The following is a 14,956-nucleotide window of genomic DNA, read 5'->3' on the forward strand; positions in this document are numbered from 1 at the left end:
GTCTAACTTTTTCTGTGAATCCTCTGGGGTTCCCTGAAGGCATCCATTACAAGTTTAATGAGAGTGAGAATGACATGAAGTTGCACAGTGCAGTTGAAGTAAAAGGAGTGTGTGTTTGTGCCGGGGAGACGCCAGGGGGAGCAACAGTTTCGGTGTCTTTTATTCTGGGATGCAGTGAATTAAACGTACAGGCGAGGTAAAGGCAGTCACGTGACCCGCTCTGCTGCCGTTGGTGAGTTTTTCCCATTATGGCGGAGGGGCCAGCCGTGCGGATGGACTGTCTCTCCCACTCTGATGCTTGTTTTGTGTCTTGAGGGAGGACGTTTTATTTTTATTTTTTTAACACGTACCCGCGACGGCCCGGCTCCTTTTCAACCAGACAGCACTCGTGTTTATCGGCGAAGTCATGGCAGACCGCGGCGTGGATTTGTCCGCCCTGCCAAAAGAGGTTAGAGACCAATTGGCGGAGTTGGATCTGGAGCTGTCTGAAGGTAAAGGAGGGGAGGGGGCTGAACGGGGGGGGGGGGGTGCTATAGCAGATTTTCAAGCTAGCTGTGGCTCTCAGCTGTCTGGGCTAACCGGTAGTTTAATTAAACCAGTAGTTTACCTTTCTCTAGTCCACTTTGTGTGTCTGATAAATTGAATGAGAGCTCACGTCAGGCACTGGAGCTAGCTTATTTTGTGCTAACACAGGATGTGGGCACGCGAGCTAGCAGTGCATGACAAGCAGCAGGAGGCACATAAAGGCTTTCGTCCATTTCCTTATGTCTGCTTTCTTTCACACAGTGGCTCATTTAAAGGTAAACGTCGATTTGAAGATGTGTTTCTGTGTCAAATCTCCTCATCTCGTGTGAGATTTAACGCCAAAGCCATGGCTCAGTGTGTGTGTGTGTGTGTGTGTGTGTGTGTGTGTGATGTCTGACAGACTGGGATGCCAGAGGCAAGGTCTGGCTATCAGGGTTTGACCCTTCTCCTGTCATCCCAGTTATACCTCTTCATATGGTGGGAGTTTGATTCATCTGGGACCACATGGCTACCAGTTTGACATCATTACCAACCCTGTATTTGGCATCTGTGTCCAGGTTTCAGCTGAAACACAGAAGCTGTGAGTCACTGTGACTAGTGTGGAGATGTAAGGACCAGGCCTACAGTCATCATATGTTCTGGTGTCATGCGAAGACTGTTATGAATGACTGTCAGTAATTAGCAAACCTAGTGTATGACCTCAGCGATCAGCAGGATGTACGCACAGAGCCTGAGACACCTGTGTAAACCTGCCATTACTTGAATTATAGGTTTACCTGCAGTGCTTATCATAGGTTTCACCACCCTCAATCTTGTGGTCAAATTGTGTGAGATCTGAGTCAGGTGCATTCGTCCCATGTGTTTGCTCTGCTCTTGTGGATGTAGGTGGGTGACGGATGTGTCTTGTTTGTTGTAGTTTGCAAACATCTCAACCATTCATTCATCCAAAGCATAGTGCAAATCAACCCCTCCCCCAGAGCAGCTGTTAGCCCCTGTCCTGCTCAAAACCCCATTGACACACACTGTCACATCCCAATGACAGAACCCCCCCTCCTTCCCCTGCCTCATGGCACCTGGGCTCCATTCTTCCAGCTGAGGTGACCGAATCCAGTCATCCTGCGCAGTGACCGCCTAGAGTCTGCTTGCCGTTTGGTTATTTTAGGGGTGTGATAAGGTTTGTGAAAGTGATAACCAGTATTTTATGTGCAGTTTTTGGCAGAACTCTAAATACAAATGTAGGTCAACCATTTCAATCAGACCTGTTAAAAGACCTTTTTTGCATTTGACAGTTAATATACATGTCATACTCCGATAAATGAATACAAATTCACATTTCCAAGATAACTACTGTTGGTCATATCTGCCAGCATTGAAAGTAAGCTGACATATTAGAGCATCTGCAGGTATTTGAAGAGCAGACTGACCTCTAATGTAAATGTGTAAGTCAGGTGTAGGTCAGCCAGTATTTAGTATGTTGGCCTGACATCTAAAAGGTGGTTTTGGATGTTTTAGCCCATTAATTACACAGGGTTTATACATACACAGTTTACCACAGTTACATAATAGATAAGTTTACAAAGTGACTGACATAACAATATGTACATGATGTGTGTGTGTACATGTGCATCTGCTGTGATCTTGCCATATTGCTCATACATGATTTATACCAGAGTAGCTATCCCTTTAGCATCTCTCAACATGTTGTGGCTAATATTTTAAATCAATTCAATTCAGTTTAACTCAATTCAGTTTCATTTATAAAGCCCAATATCACAAATCACAATTTGCCTCAGAGGGCTGTACAGCATTAATCAATGATGAGGACCGTGTTATGGTAATATTGAATTTCTTGATTTTTGCATCTCTGTGGCAAAGTACTTTAATATGTCTGGTGTTTCATTTGCTGGATCAGCCAGAAAAAGACATTTCTGCCTGATTATTTTACACATGAACCATTTCTCAATTTATTCGCCAGGAAATGTATCACATCACCATCTGTATAAATATTGGAACAGAAAATTAAGCGTACCATGACATATGATTTTGTCCATATTGCCCACCCCTTTGTTCCTTCCATAGTCAAGTGCATTTTTTAGATTCCAATCAGTGTCGTGTCCGGACTTAACGCTGGCTTGTGGTGATATAAGATTACAGTGAAAAACATCACCTTTTATTTTTGGCAACTTTCATGTGGTAATACAGTTTTTTCGAGTTGCACAAGAAACAGTCATATTCACATTGTCCTGGTGGTCATGTCTTAACCAGCTAAGGATTTTAATGTTTGCCGTATTTTAGGTTCTTATGTGTCTGAAGCCAGCTAGCCTTCTTATGACAGGATGTATGAGGCATGTCATCACCTTATGGGCCATTTTTCTTGAGTTCATAACAAGCCCTCCTCTGATCCAAGTGGAAATGCCTGTTTCTGCGTTGCTCGGATAAGAACGCAGGCCTGCCAAATGGCCTCTTAAAAAACAACCCAGTTCTGCTAGCCCCCTGTGACCATGGGGACACAATGAGGACCATTCAGCTGGTCTGAACCGCCGTGGCCAGGAGCTCTGCTGCCATTTAGGCCATTCAGCTGAACCCAGCCTTTTGTGTGCACGTTGGAATGAGTTGCCTCCATAGGAAGAGCAGGGAGGGGCCGGTAACTGGTCATACTTGAGAAGATGACGTGTGGTGTGTACTACTGAGGGGAGTGGTTCACCCCTCTCACCCTTCCAACTCTCAGCTGGGCCTGGGGGTAAAAGGTCACGTCTGGTTCCTCGCTGGAACTGGTCTACCTGGTCAACATCTCGTACTGTCTGTCAGCCATGTTTCACAGAAGTCAGATGTTGCTGACAAAAGCAGAATTCCACACAGATTAGTTTTTCGTCTGTGAGTTAGTAGCAGGTGGTCCAGGCCAAGATGAGATTTTGACACTGAAATACAACCTGGCATTTCCTCCCAGCCTCATTTCAAGTTTCTAAACTCACGTCTCGGGTGCACATGCTCGTGCCTGTGTTTATACGGAGATACAGACTCTTTGTTTTGCATCTGTGATCAGTATGTGCAGACAGAGATTCCAGATTATTGCCAGTTGCTTCCTTTCTAGGCCAATCATCCAGTGAACCAGCCAGCCAGCATTCAGATGCAGCAGAAGCAGGCTTGGCTCATTTTTGTATTAGGAGAGACGGTCCTCAGCAGAGGATGACAGCACTGATATGAACCCAGTCTGTATTGGCCATCCATCTTCCTGACCCGAGCCATCAGTGACAGCATGTAGGACAAAGCCTGATGGATCCTTGAGGAAGACTCTCCTCCCAACTGGGAAGGAAGGCTATGAAAACACATCTCACCTCTCTCTCTCTCTTATTTATGAATGGGATATGCAGTGAACTGTTGTTTTAGTAAGTAGTCAGGCTAAGTGCTTATTTTGAGACAGATTACAGAGACATGTGACAGACATTTCCTTAAACTCAATCACGCGTGATGCAGAGTTTTTGTTTTTAAGGTGGAGGTCTATGCTGGCACGAAAAGACGAATTACGGCCTCTCACGCTGATTATAAAGCTGAAATCTCTTCCCAAATAACAAACATTTCACAGCTTTTGATTCTCGCAGGCCTGATACAAAATGACTTGTTAACAGCTCTGCCAAATGTTCGAGCACTTGTCCTGCAAATACAAGTGAACAATGTGTTCAAAACCGACATTGTTATAATTATCACAGCATTATCGCTTCAATATGTTTTCAATAATTAGTATTTTCAAGGACTGTTAATGTGCATTTTTTGGGAGGGGGATATGGGACAATGACATGCAACAAATATCCCCAGCCAAATCAAACCGGCAACATCGAAATTACAGACTACACAACTACTTCCTGAGGTGCTATATACAGAAATATTCAAAATGACATGTTAAAAAGTTGAACTTGTGTTTATCTTATTGAGTCAAATGGTTTCATAGTGCTTTTCTGGAGCATAATGCTATAATTTTCCAAAAAAACCATATGTTCTCAGATGTCATACTGTGACAGATCACATTTAACTTATGCATTTAGACACAACTGTGAACATGATACTTCATCGTGAGCGTTATGTAACAGTATGATTATAAAGATGGATGACAAACAATAAAATTGATTCATTGCCCAGTCTGACTTGCAAGACAACTTCAAACCTTTCACTATAATTTCCCACTGCATGTGAATGAGCTTTTTTTTGTTTAGATATTTGGGTAGTATATACTGCAGGTCCAAAATGCACAAATCAGCTTCCTTGCTGAGCCAAGGCCTTAGGTCCAAGCAGATGGTTGGGTACACTTGGCAAAGGTCCTTCTTTATGTGTGTTTGTGTGTATACAGTTTGTGCTGACAAATGTGTGTGTGCATTATATGTCATAATGCTGTTATAGTGTGAATAGTTAATGATGGCTGCAGTCCCTTTTCCTCCTCCAAACCTGTTGTAGGCTGAATTATTCACATGCTCTCATTAAATATCAGGACACCCTCACAGAGTGGCGTGGGTGGGTGTGTTGGTGTGTGTGGTTAGTGAGCGTGACTTCTTTACGCTCCCCAGGTAGAAGTTGAGGCATGCATAGGAAGAAGCGAAAAAAAAAACCCAACCAGACTCCTTTGAATTAGTGCCAGGAGATGTATTAACATCCCACTCATGAGCCCTGCAGACCTGCACACAGCAGAAGATGTTTGACTTGTTGGACAAGCTCACGTGTGATGTCAGGCAGGGCTGGGCAATATCACAGATATCAGCAATATTATTAAGGATAGCTTGTTTTCTAATACTGACTTATGATCGTTTTCACTGTTTATTAATCTGTTGACTATTTTCTCAATTCATCAATTAGTGTATTAAAAAAAAAAAAAAAAAAGTTGATCAGTGTTGCCCAAAGCCAAAGACAACGCCCTTAAATGTCTATTTTTGGTCGTAACCCAAGAATATTCAGTTTACTGTCATAGAGGATCAAATAAACCAGAAAATATTCACATCTAAGAATCAGAGAATTTTGACTTTTTTTCTTAAAAATATTACTCAAACCAATTAATCAATCAATCGTCAAATAACTAGGTGACTAATTTAATAGTAGACAAGTAAACGATTAATCTTTGCATCTTCACATTATGGTGTGGGAAATGTACATAGTATTACATATAAAATGTTCAGATTAGTGCTGCACAATTAATCAAAATTTTATCGTGCGATATCTAAATCGCACTAGCTGCAATTTTTTGACAAAGGTAAAATGTGTCACGACAGACCATTATAAATGAAGCTATGGAGATGCCCTGGCCTAAAAATATTATTCCAGATGTAAGAAAATGTCTTTGTTTAGTTGTCGATCCCAGCAAAAATCACATTCCTATCATTTTTATATTATTTTCCAGTGAAAATGAAATGCAAAAATGACCACTACCACCATTCCCACTAAAATCGCGACTCATATTGTGGTCACAGTATCTGGAGCCTATTCCAGCTGACAGTGGGTGAGAGGCAAGGTACGTCCTGGACAGGTCACCAGACAATAGCAGGGCTGACACATAGAGACAGTTAATTAACCTAACCTGCATGTCTTTGGATTGTGGGAGGAAGCTGGAGTACCCGGAGAAAGCCCATGCTGACACGGGGAGAACATGCAAACTCCCCACAGAAAGGCTTCCCCACCCTGGGTTCGAACCAGGCGACAGTGCTAACCACTGCATCACCGTGCTGCCATTCAGATTGATGTTCCATGAAATAAATTCTTCCACTGGTACATATCTGACAAAATCATTCTTACTTTTTTCCCAATAACAACTCGCTTGAAATTTATCATGTAGACAACAGAATTTTGTTGAATGATAACACAGTGTTGTCACAGTATTCGTCCCAGTGACAGGACCGATGTGTTACTGTGCTGTGACAGTCTGAGATGACACATGGAAACCATGAAGTAGTGAGATAATGTCTGTAGAGTGGAGTGAAGGGCCTTGGTTGAAGCACCCATGCTAACAAGCATCCTCTCTTCTGAGGTACCCTTGAGCAGGAGGCTATCTCTCAAATGGTGCTGACCTTGTGCTCCGTCCTTCCTGTGATAGAAGCTAAATTAATGGGGAAGTTCCCTACAGTCTATGAATAGAAGTTCCCATCACATTGAACATTATCTCCCATCCACTGATGTGATATTTCACAGTTTGCAGAAACAGTCTAGGCAGACCTGTTTCCTGCCTGTTGTAAATCCGTGAGTCACTGCAATTAGGCGTGTCCTCTTCTCCAGGGCACATCCATCCACCACAAAGTGAGAGAACCAGTTTTAGCCTCCTGTCTCACCGGGCTGTTTACTGAGTTGGATGCAAACTGTGACTCACCATAAGTGAAGAAAGAGTGGGGATTTTGTAATATCAGCCCCTTTTCCTCCAGTCAATACAAACACCCACCTCCATTCACCACCTGACCAACCTGTAATCTAACTGAGCTGATGGCGAATCACCTCTCTGATGGTGCATTGCACAATCACTCTGCGCCTTTGTGGCTTGCAGTCATTTAGTCAGGGGCCCAGGCTGTGACACACCAGACAATGCTGACTGATTCACACCCTGATTTATACCTCATAGGGTAAATGTTGAACTCATTGATGGCGAAACAGAAACCAAGTCTTGTTGTGTCTTTTGGTGTTGTCAGCCTGAGCTGATGCAGAGCCCCTCCAATGTATCGCCAGGCTATATCCACCGCCCGGCGGGCCATGTGACTGTGCTAATGCTGAAGAATGCTCTTGTGAATATAAATAGACCTGGCTGGCAAGACAAATTCGCTTTCATGCCTGAGGAGGAGAAAACAAGCATCTCTTTGACACAAAAGCTCCGCCATTATTGCAGTGGAGGCCACCCTCTCAAAGTCCCAAGGAGTCAGTCCTAATTGTGTGTATTTCTTTCTTGCTGAGGCTAATGTTCCTGGCTAGGAGACAGCAGGCAGTAGCAAACACACACTTCTACATCCAGCCGACTGGCTGGTTGGTTGGCTGCTACATGTGGGTCACTGTTACGCCCATGGGTTGTGTGTGAAATACTGCGGCCTGTTGAGAACTGCCCTTCTCAGGCCAATCAGCTTGCTGTCTGACCTATGGAGAAAGTTGCTATGGGTATGCTAATTGTTAAAGCATCATATCAGTGGTTTTAGATGGTTGTAGCATGTCACCTACAAAGTGTGTACTTAAACAGTATTGCTGACCAAATTAAGCTACAAGTTTTTAGAGTATATCCTACCTTGCAGGAAGCTACTGGCTTCACTTCATGCCAATATGCTGTGAAAATCAACAGTGTGCGTCATTGCTGTGAATATATGTTCAACTTTATTTGTTGTCAGAGTCATTTTATTGTATGATGGTGCAGGTGCACGCAGGGAGTGGTTACAAGCTTACTTGCTGGTGTGTCCAACTGCTTGAGTGAAACATTGCGGTTTTGAGCACCAGCCGTTGTGAGACACGAAACTAGTGTACATTGCTGCTTTCACTGGGCTCATGTTCACTTGATGATTGGCTTCCAGATTTGATTTTTAGATAATATCACCAGGGATTTTGGCACCAGAGTCACATTAGATGTCAAAGCTTCATTGAACATGAAGGAATAGTTTTATTAGTCGTGTTGGGTACTTGTACTGTGCCTTGGGTTGCTGAGCAGACTGGAAAACAAGCATTCTCACAGACATGTCTGGTCATTAATGTCATTTTACAGCCTAGACGTCTAGTAAGCTTTCAACAAAAATGTTTGTGTAAATGTTTTAGATACAGATCGGTGAGGTCCCTTTTCAACGCAATCCTCCAAGACTTGAAGGCTAAAGGGAAGTTTCTGAAATTAAGATCTTTAAAGACATTGTTTCTCCATAATAAAATTCTATTATTTGCTTCCACACGATTTTTGACTGCAGAAAGGGATGCCTTTTGGAGCCATGATTGGGTATTGACTCTTGAAATGCTGTCTGTTGTAAATCATACTACAGTCTCTCTATAGTCTCTGTCTCTCGCTCGGTTTCTTCAGCTGATCAGCCACAACTGATCATCACAGCCTTTGAAGAGGGTGTGGAGAACACGGGGTATTTTCACAGCAGTTGGTCAGTTACTATATATGAAAGGCGCAGGCCTGCGTCACAGGAAGGGCTGATGGGAAACCAGAGCTCAGGGGTAAAGCAGTCCTGCTGTATATGTACAATGAAAGTTTCCAAAAGGTCAGCTGCTCTCTCTTTCGGTCACTCATTGGGTTGTTGTATTTTTTTGTTTTCTTTTGGACTTGTGCCGAACATTTGAATAGTTCTCTTCCTAATTCTGGTGCGGAGCCAAGGGGTTATCGAAAAATACCAGTGAGTAGAGGTCCTCAGGAAACCCTCTCAACAGGCTGATGTGTATCTCCCATCTTGGCCCCTCAGAACACATTGTGCTGAACCTTGGCGTGTAGTCATGGACCCCTTTAATTCAACTCCCCAGAGACAGAGGTAAAACAAAGGCCATGAAAACACATCGAATGGGTGGGGCTTCAACCTCCTAATCCTTAGCTGTCAATAGCAGGGGCTTCCAGGCTGATGTAGGTTTACATATTGTATGTTCATTGCCTTGAATGGAGCCATTTGTCTAATATTTTGACACTTGGTTGAAGCACCGCTGCAGTTCTGGCCACAGTCATTTCCTGCATATTTGCTTTTTGAGATTGGTTGTTTGCTTCTGAGCCTGATCTGTGTTGTTATGGCTGTTGTTATGAGCATTCGACTAGATTTCGTAATGCTTGACTCTGTTTAGATGGTTTGTGGAGCCACATGTCATCGTGAGTAGTGACAGTGTATCAACACAGTATTTCTCACACTCCCATATCAGGAGGCGGCCCTCGCTGTACAGCAGGTCTGTGTCGTGCTTTAGACATGCTCCCACAGACAGTGACGACACACAGATGATTGTTGTCTGGATATTATCAGCTGGCTCTGATTGTGATGAAACAGCCAATGGAGTCAAAGTCATACTCAGAATTATCCAGTTAAACTTTTCTTGGTACTCAGACCATGTGCTCACCAGTTGGCACATAAATCTGAGACACCTGAGGTAGAGAATATAGAGGTATATCCTTTCACCCATTTCGGAGCAATTGTTGTAGAGCTTAACGAGTTTGAAAAAATATCTATTTGCAGTTATTTTGACTGATATTGCGATATGATTTGCCATATTAGATGGAACATCTTTATTCTCATTTTCATTGATATACACATTACAATTATAAGGATGGGATTTTTGCAGGGATCTGTACTAAACAAAGATGTTCTCTGAAGTATGCAGAATATGATGTGTAGGCCAGGACGTCTCTGCAGCATGACAATATTTAATTTAAAATGGTATTTTGACACACATTTCGCATTTAAAGTTGAAGTGTGTAAGACTTAGAGGGATTTGGTGGCATCTAGCAGTGAGGATTGCAGATTGACACCAGCTAAAACTTCTCTTGGCTAGAATTCCTTGAATGTTCTCTGTTTAGGAGGTTTTCACTGGGAGCTGAATTATCCACAGAGGTCTCTTCCTCTTAAGAACAAATGGATCGGGTGATTAAAAGCACTAAAATGCTCAATAAAGCAGTTTCACGTTACAAATCAGTGCATCTCCAACGCTGTCTGGCATCTCGGAAATGCGCGGCTTGCCCGCAACATGCTATTGTGTGCTTACCCCTTTCTGATCTAGACGTTCAGGTTTTTTTTTTTTACCATGAGCAAAATTATCTTTTCCTCTCTAAAACAAACAGACCTGCTAATTTAAGCTGGTAAAAAGTATACAGTATAATGAAATTTCACTTTACAAATCCATGTATTTCCTACACAGTTTGACATGCTAATTTGTGGTCAGGTTTTTTTCTCGGATAACATAAGATCCAGACATTCAGGAGGTTTTAGCCATAAGTCGAATTCTCTCTTCTCTCTTCCTCTCCAGAACAAATGGAGGTGATTTAAACTGCTAGAAACACTGAATGGGGCCATTTCACGTTATAAATCAGTGGAACTCAGCGTTGCTCGTTGTGGTTAGGCTTCTCACTATGGTGGCTGACACGAAAATGATTGTTTGGTTTGTCCTTTCTGGGCTACTGTAGAAACATGGCAGTGCAACATGGTGATCTCCATAAACGGAGACCCGCTTCCTTTGTACAAATAAACAGCTCATTCTAAGGTGAGGAGAGCACAGCAATTTTATAGCAATATTTTCAGGTCATTATACACTAAAGAAGACATACTTATTATATTTTACTCCATTCTGCCAATACATCCTCCTAAGTCCTACACACTGGACCTTTAACAAATATTGTGCCTCCTTTGATTTGAAAATTGCAGTCAGCCATTTTGCAATTTCAATAAGATTTTGATTAATTGTTCAGCCATAATTGTTAGTGCTTATATATTGAGTGTGCCTGTGACAGTGTTTCCAAAAATAACATGGTAATCATGTATTAGTGTTGCTACAGCTCACACTAGCCTGTCAGACTGATGATTTCAATGCATCCACTTTGGAAAGAGTTTCTGAAAATATCTCGTTTTGGTGGCTAAGCTCAAGCAGTTTGGTTTTAAAATGCATCAGAATCTGATTCAATGCCAAGTAGGTTTCCACAAACAAGGAAATCGAATCCCCTACCCACCTGTTTTGTAGTGAGTAGCTTGTTGCTAACATTGCCTCACTACCATTCCCCTGTGACCTTGCACCTACAGCTACACCTGAAGTGAAATGTTTTTGCTGACGGAGGGGTTTATGTATCTTCGAGCGTGACAGGCAGCCTATTTTTCACCACACTGTATTTTTTCTTTTACACATTCCTCTCGTGTTGCACCTTGTTGAGCATCCCCGCACATTCAGGGCCATCGTTTTCAGAGCAGCGATAGATTCCCATCGTGATGACAGGCTGTTTAATGACTGTGAGCAGTGGGTGGTGGGAGGTCAGGACCATGAGCTGTCCAGAGAGTGGAACGTAGGCAATAAGGCCTGTGCGGTTTCAATGTCAGCTGCAGACTCAACACCTCGGGATGTGAGTGTTTCTCAAAGGCCGCCCCTGGCTTGTTGTGAGCTTCTAATATTGATTATAATGAGTCAGCTGCCTGGTTAACGTTCTTCCTTCCACATTAATGTCCTCTTAACCCATCACCCTTGAGCAATTTGGCAGAGGCAAGGGGCATTATTGGTGCGTGTGTCATCTGGAGATGGAACATCGGGAGGATGTTGCCAGTCAAAGCTCAGTTTATATGGCAGGTGTTTGGTGTTATGTTGTCTTGTGTACTCACTGACCACATGTGGGCAACAAAACAGACAGATGCGAGTTCAGATGATGTACAAGCCCCAATGAACCTCAGGTCAGGTCTGTTCCACACTTCTGACCCCTCCATCTCTTAACTACAACACCGCCACAGTGAAACTCAACACCTTTCGCTCACTTTCACTGCTCTGTAGACTCTGGTTACCCAGCAATGCAGAAACACTGGTCTGTCTTGCAGCAAACAAGCCAGGATGCTTCTGTCTAAATAAGTCTGTTTTTTCCTGTTCTTTGCAATGTGCTGATTTTTTTTTTATTTATTTTTTTTTAAATATGTTTTTGGGCGTTTTAGCCTTTAATTGATAGAACAGCTTAAGCGTGAAAGGGGGAGAGAGAGAGGGAAGGACATGCAGCAAAGGGCCACAGACTGGAGTCGAACCTGGGCTGCTGCGGCAACAGCCTTGTACATGGGGCGTCTGCTCTACCACTAAGCCACCGACGCCCCGCAATGTGCTGAATTAAGTCAGAGTCAACCTACTGACCTGGTTACACAGCCCTCACAGTTAAAATCAATGAGACACAGGTCGCACAGGTCAATAAACTTTTATCACAGCAGACATTTTGACATGTCATGTATTCAATAACATTAATGACAGCTGCATTCCAGTTAGGGGAAGCCCTGGTATTGTCCATGCTGACTCATTTGAATTGCTTGCTGGAACACTTAATGGAACTGAGACATCGTTAATGTTATCACTTTCACCTGTGCTTTTCCTACTATGACAAGTCCAAACGTCTGCAGTGAAACAGGTCCATTAGTTTTAACTTGTCATAGTACAACAAAGCAGAGGTGTCACTAATAAAATCAATGATGACTATTCACTTAATGAGTTCCTGTAAGCCATGAGTGTGTGACACCGAGCCACTATGAACAATACCAATATTTTAACCAGTATGTTAAACTAAGCTCACTGTCTCCTGGCTCTGGTTTCCCACTTCACACTCACATGAGAGTGGTATCTTTCCTCTAATCTAATATCTCCGTCCTAGTTTGAATTGGCTTTCCGTCAACATTTGTCGGCACCTTACAGACCTTTTTTCGCAGCACACATTTTGTCATCGCAGGAAGAAGGCAGGTGTTACTAATAACATTAACGATGGCTCAGTTTTATTACATGACCCAGTAAGCTTATTGAATGTGCCAACATATACGATAACAGTGCCACTCTGGAAGTGGCTGACTATAAATTCAGTGTCATTAAGTCAATAAAGTGCAGGTGTAAAAGGGAATCTAATTAATTACACCTGTGATTTAACCTCTATGATGAGTCACAATGTTTAAAAGGTCCATTAACAGGAACAGTGTTTAAGAGTTAGTGGCATCTAGCAGGGAGGACTGCAGATTGCAACTAGTTGAAACTTCTCCCAGTTAGAATTCCTTCAGTGTTCATTGTTCAGGAGGTTGTTACCAGGAGCTGAATTATCTGCAGAGGTCTCTTCCTCACCAAAACAAACTGACCAGGTGATTTAAACCCTAAAGAAAGCTGTTTTGTATTACAAATCAGTCTGTCCCTGATGCTAACTGGCATGAGACAGGCTGCTAGCCCAGCATCTGCTCATCTGTGCTCACCTTTTTTCTTTGATAACTTAAGATCCAGACGTTTAGCAGGTTTTTAATGGGAGCCAAAGTATCTGCAGAGGTCTCCCGCTTTCCAAAACAAACGGACCTGGTGATTTAAACTGTTAAAACACAGAATAAAGCAGTTTCACATTAAACGATCAGTGTTTTTCTAATGCTCTTGTCACAGAGGGGCTGCTAACTAATGTGCCCGACACGAAAATGTGAATGGCCCTATCTAAAACTGTAGAAACATGGCAGTGCAACATAGCGACTCAGTGGGCAAGGACCAGCTCCTTATGTAGGTCTTAACAGCTCATTGTAAGGTAAAGAGAACAGAATGATTCTTATTTTCAGATGATTACACACTTAAGAAAACATACTCACTACACTATATTCCATTCCATTTCTGCAATATATCCCCTTAAATCTTACACACTGGACCTTTAATGAAAGCCAATATCATTTTAAGCCATTATTGTGCAGTAATTCTAGGTGACAGATATTCCAGTTAGTGGCAGGGTAGCCAGCTAATCTGACCAGAAATCAATTGTGGATCTGTCACTCATCGGTGCACCTGCAGTAACATCACAAACACCTGTTAACAAACAGCTCATTGCGGTTATGGTGTGCTTAGAGGCAGCCTGACTGAAGAATAAACTTCATTAACCTTTTGCATGCATCCCACTTTTGGCTGTCTGACGTCAGTTGTCTGACTCAGCAATGAACCATCTACAGTTGTGCAGCAGTTTTATCATTGTGATGAAGTCATGTGTGCTGAGCTTATCTGAAACAAAAACAGCTTGTCACTGCCAAGATTGTACAGCATGCTGTTGATGTCTTCAGGAAAATACTTTGTGAAATTAACAGAAGCACAGATGAGAGGTCAAGTTATAGATTGAAGGAGTTGGAGGAAGGTGAATCAGGTGTTTTGATTATTTGGCTCTGTGTGATCCAAGATATGTCGACCTGATTTTCTGGTATGCTTTGTTTCTTTTTTTGTTTTTTTATTGTCTGTAACTGTTATGTGTTGTGTCTCTGCAACTTTGTTTAGATGTGCAGCTGCCTCTTTTGGCCGTGACACTGTTTTAAAGGAGACTTTTAATCTAAATGAAGCTTTTCCTGGTTTGATACATTTTGAATAAAAAATAATTCTGATGAAAGATAAATTACACAGTCAGGAATCAGTGATATGGCTTGACTTACAGTCTTTTGGGGTTGGTAAATTTACTCTCCTTCACTTTGGCCTTCTCAGTGCTGTAACTGTCCCCGGCTCCAAACCCCACTGTACTCACACAGCTGGCTCGAGAGTGCTGTCTCTGCCAATATAAAATGCACAATGTAATAGAAGTAATGGAGGAGGTAGAGCAATACTCAGTCTGCACTCAAACAGAACGTGAAGACTTTAAAAGCTTGGAAGGAACATTAGTTTTATTTCTTTGGCAAAAACAACTCCAGGATGCTGACTGTGTCCAGTCTGATTGCTGGATGGTTCTTCCAGTTCATAGTATGTATAATCTCAATTTTGATCATGGCACCACCAACACAATTGCACTGAAGTGTTTTTATCCTGTACAGGAAGG

General features: G+C 42.5%; 1 protein-coding gene across 1 annotated transcript in view; it reads left to right on the forward strand.

The window, feature by feature from the left end:
- Positions 1-233: 233 nt before the first annotated feature.
- Positions 234-14,956, forward strand: part of dip2ba (disco-interacting protein 2 homolog Ba) — a 55,443-nt gene continuing 40,720 nt past the window's right edge. Inside the window, exon 1 of the mRNA XM_049580438.1 lies at positions 234-491. Within this exon, the coding sequence (XP_049436395.1) occupies positions 407-491 (85 nt within the window). The 5' untranslated portion in view covers positions 234-406. The remainder of the gene's footprint in view (positions 492-14,956) is intronic.

Source organism: Epinephelus fuscoguttatus, linkage group LG7 (assembly GCF_011397635.1).
Source record: "Epinephelus fuscoguttatus linkage group LG7, E.fuscoguttatus.final_Chr_v1".
Classification (NCBI taxonomy): domain Eukaryota; kingdom Metazoa; phylum Chordata; class Actinopteri; order Perciformes; family Serranidae; genus Epinephelus; species Epinephelus fuscoguttatus.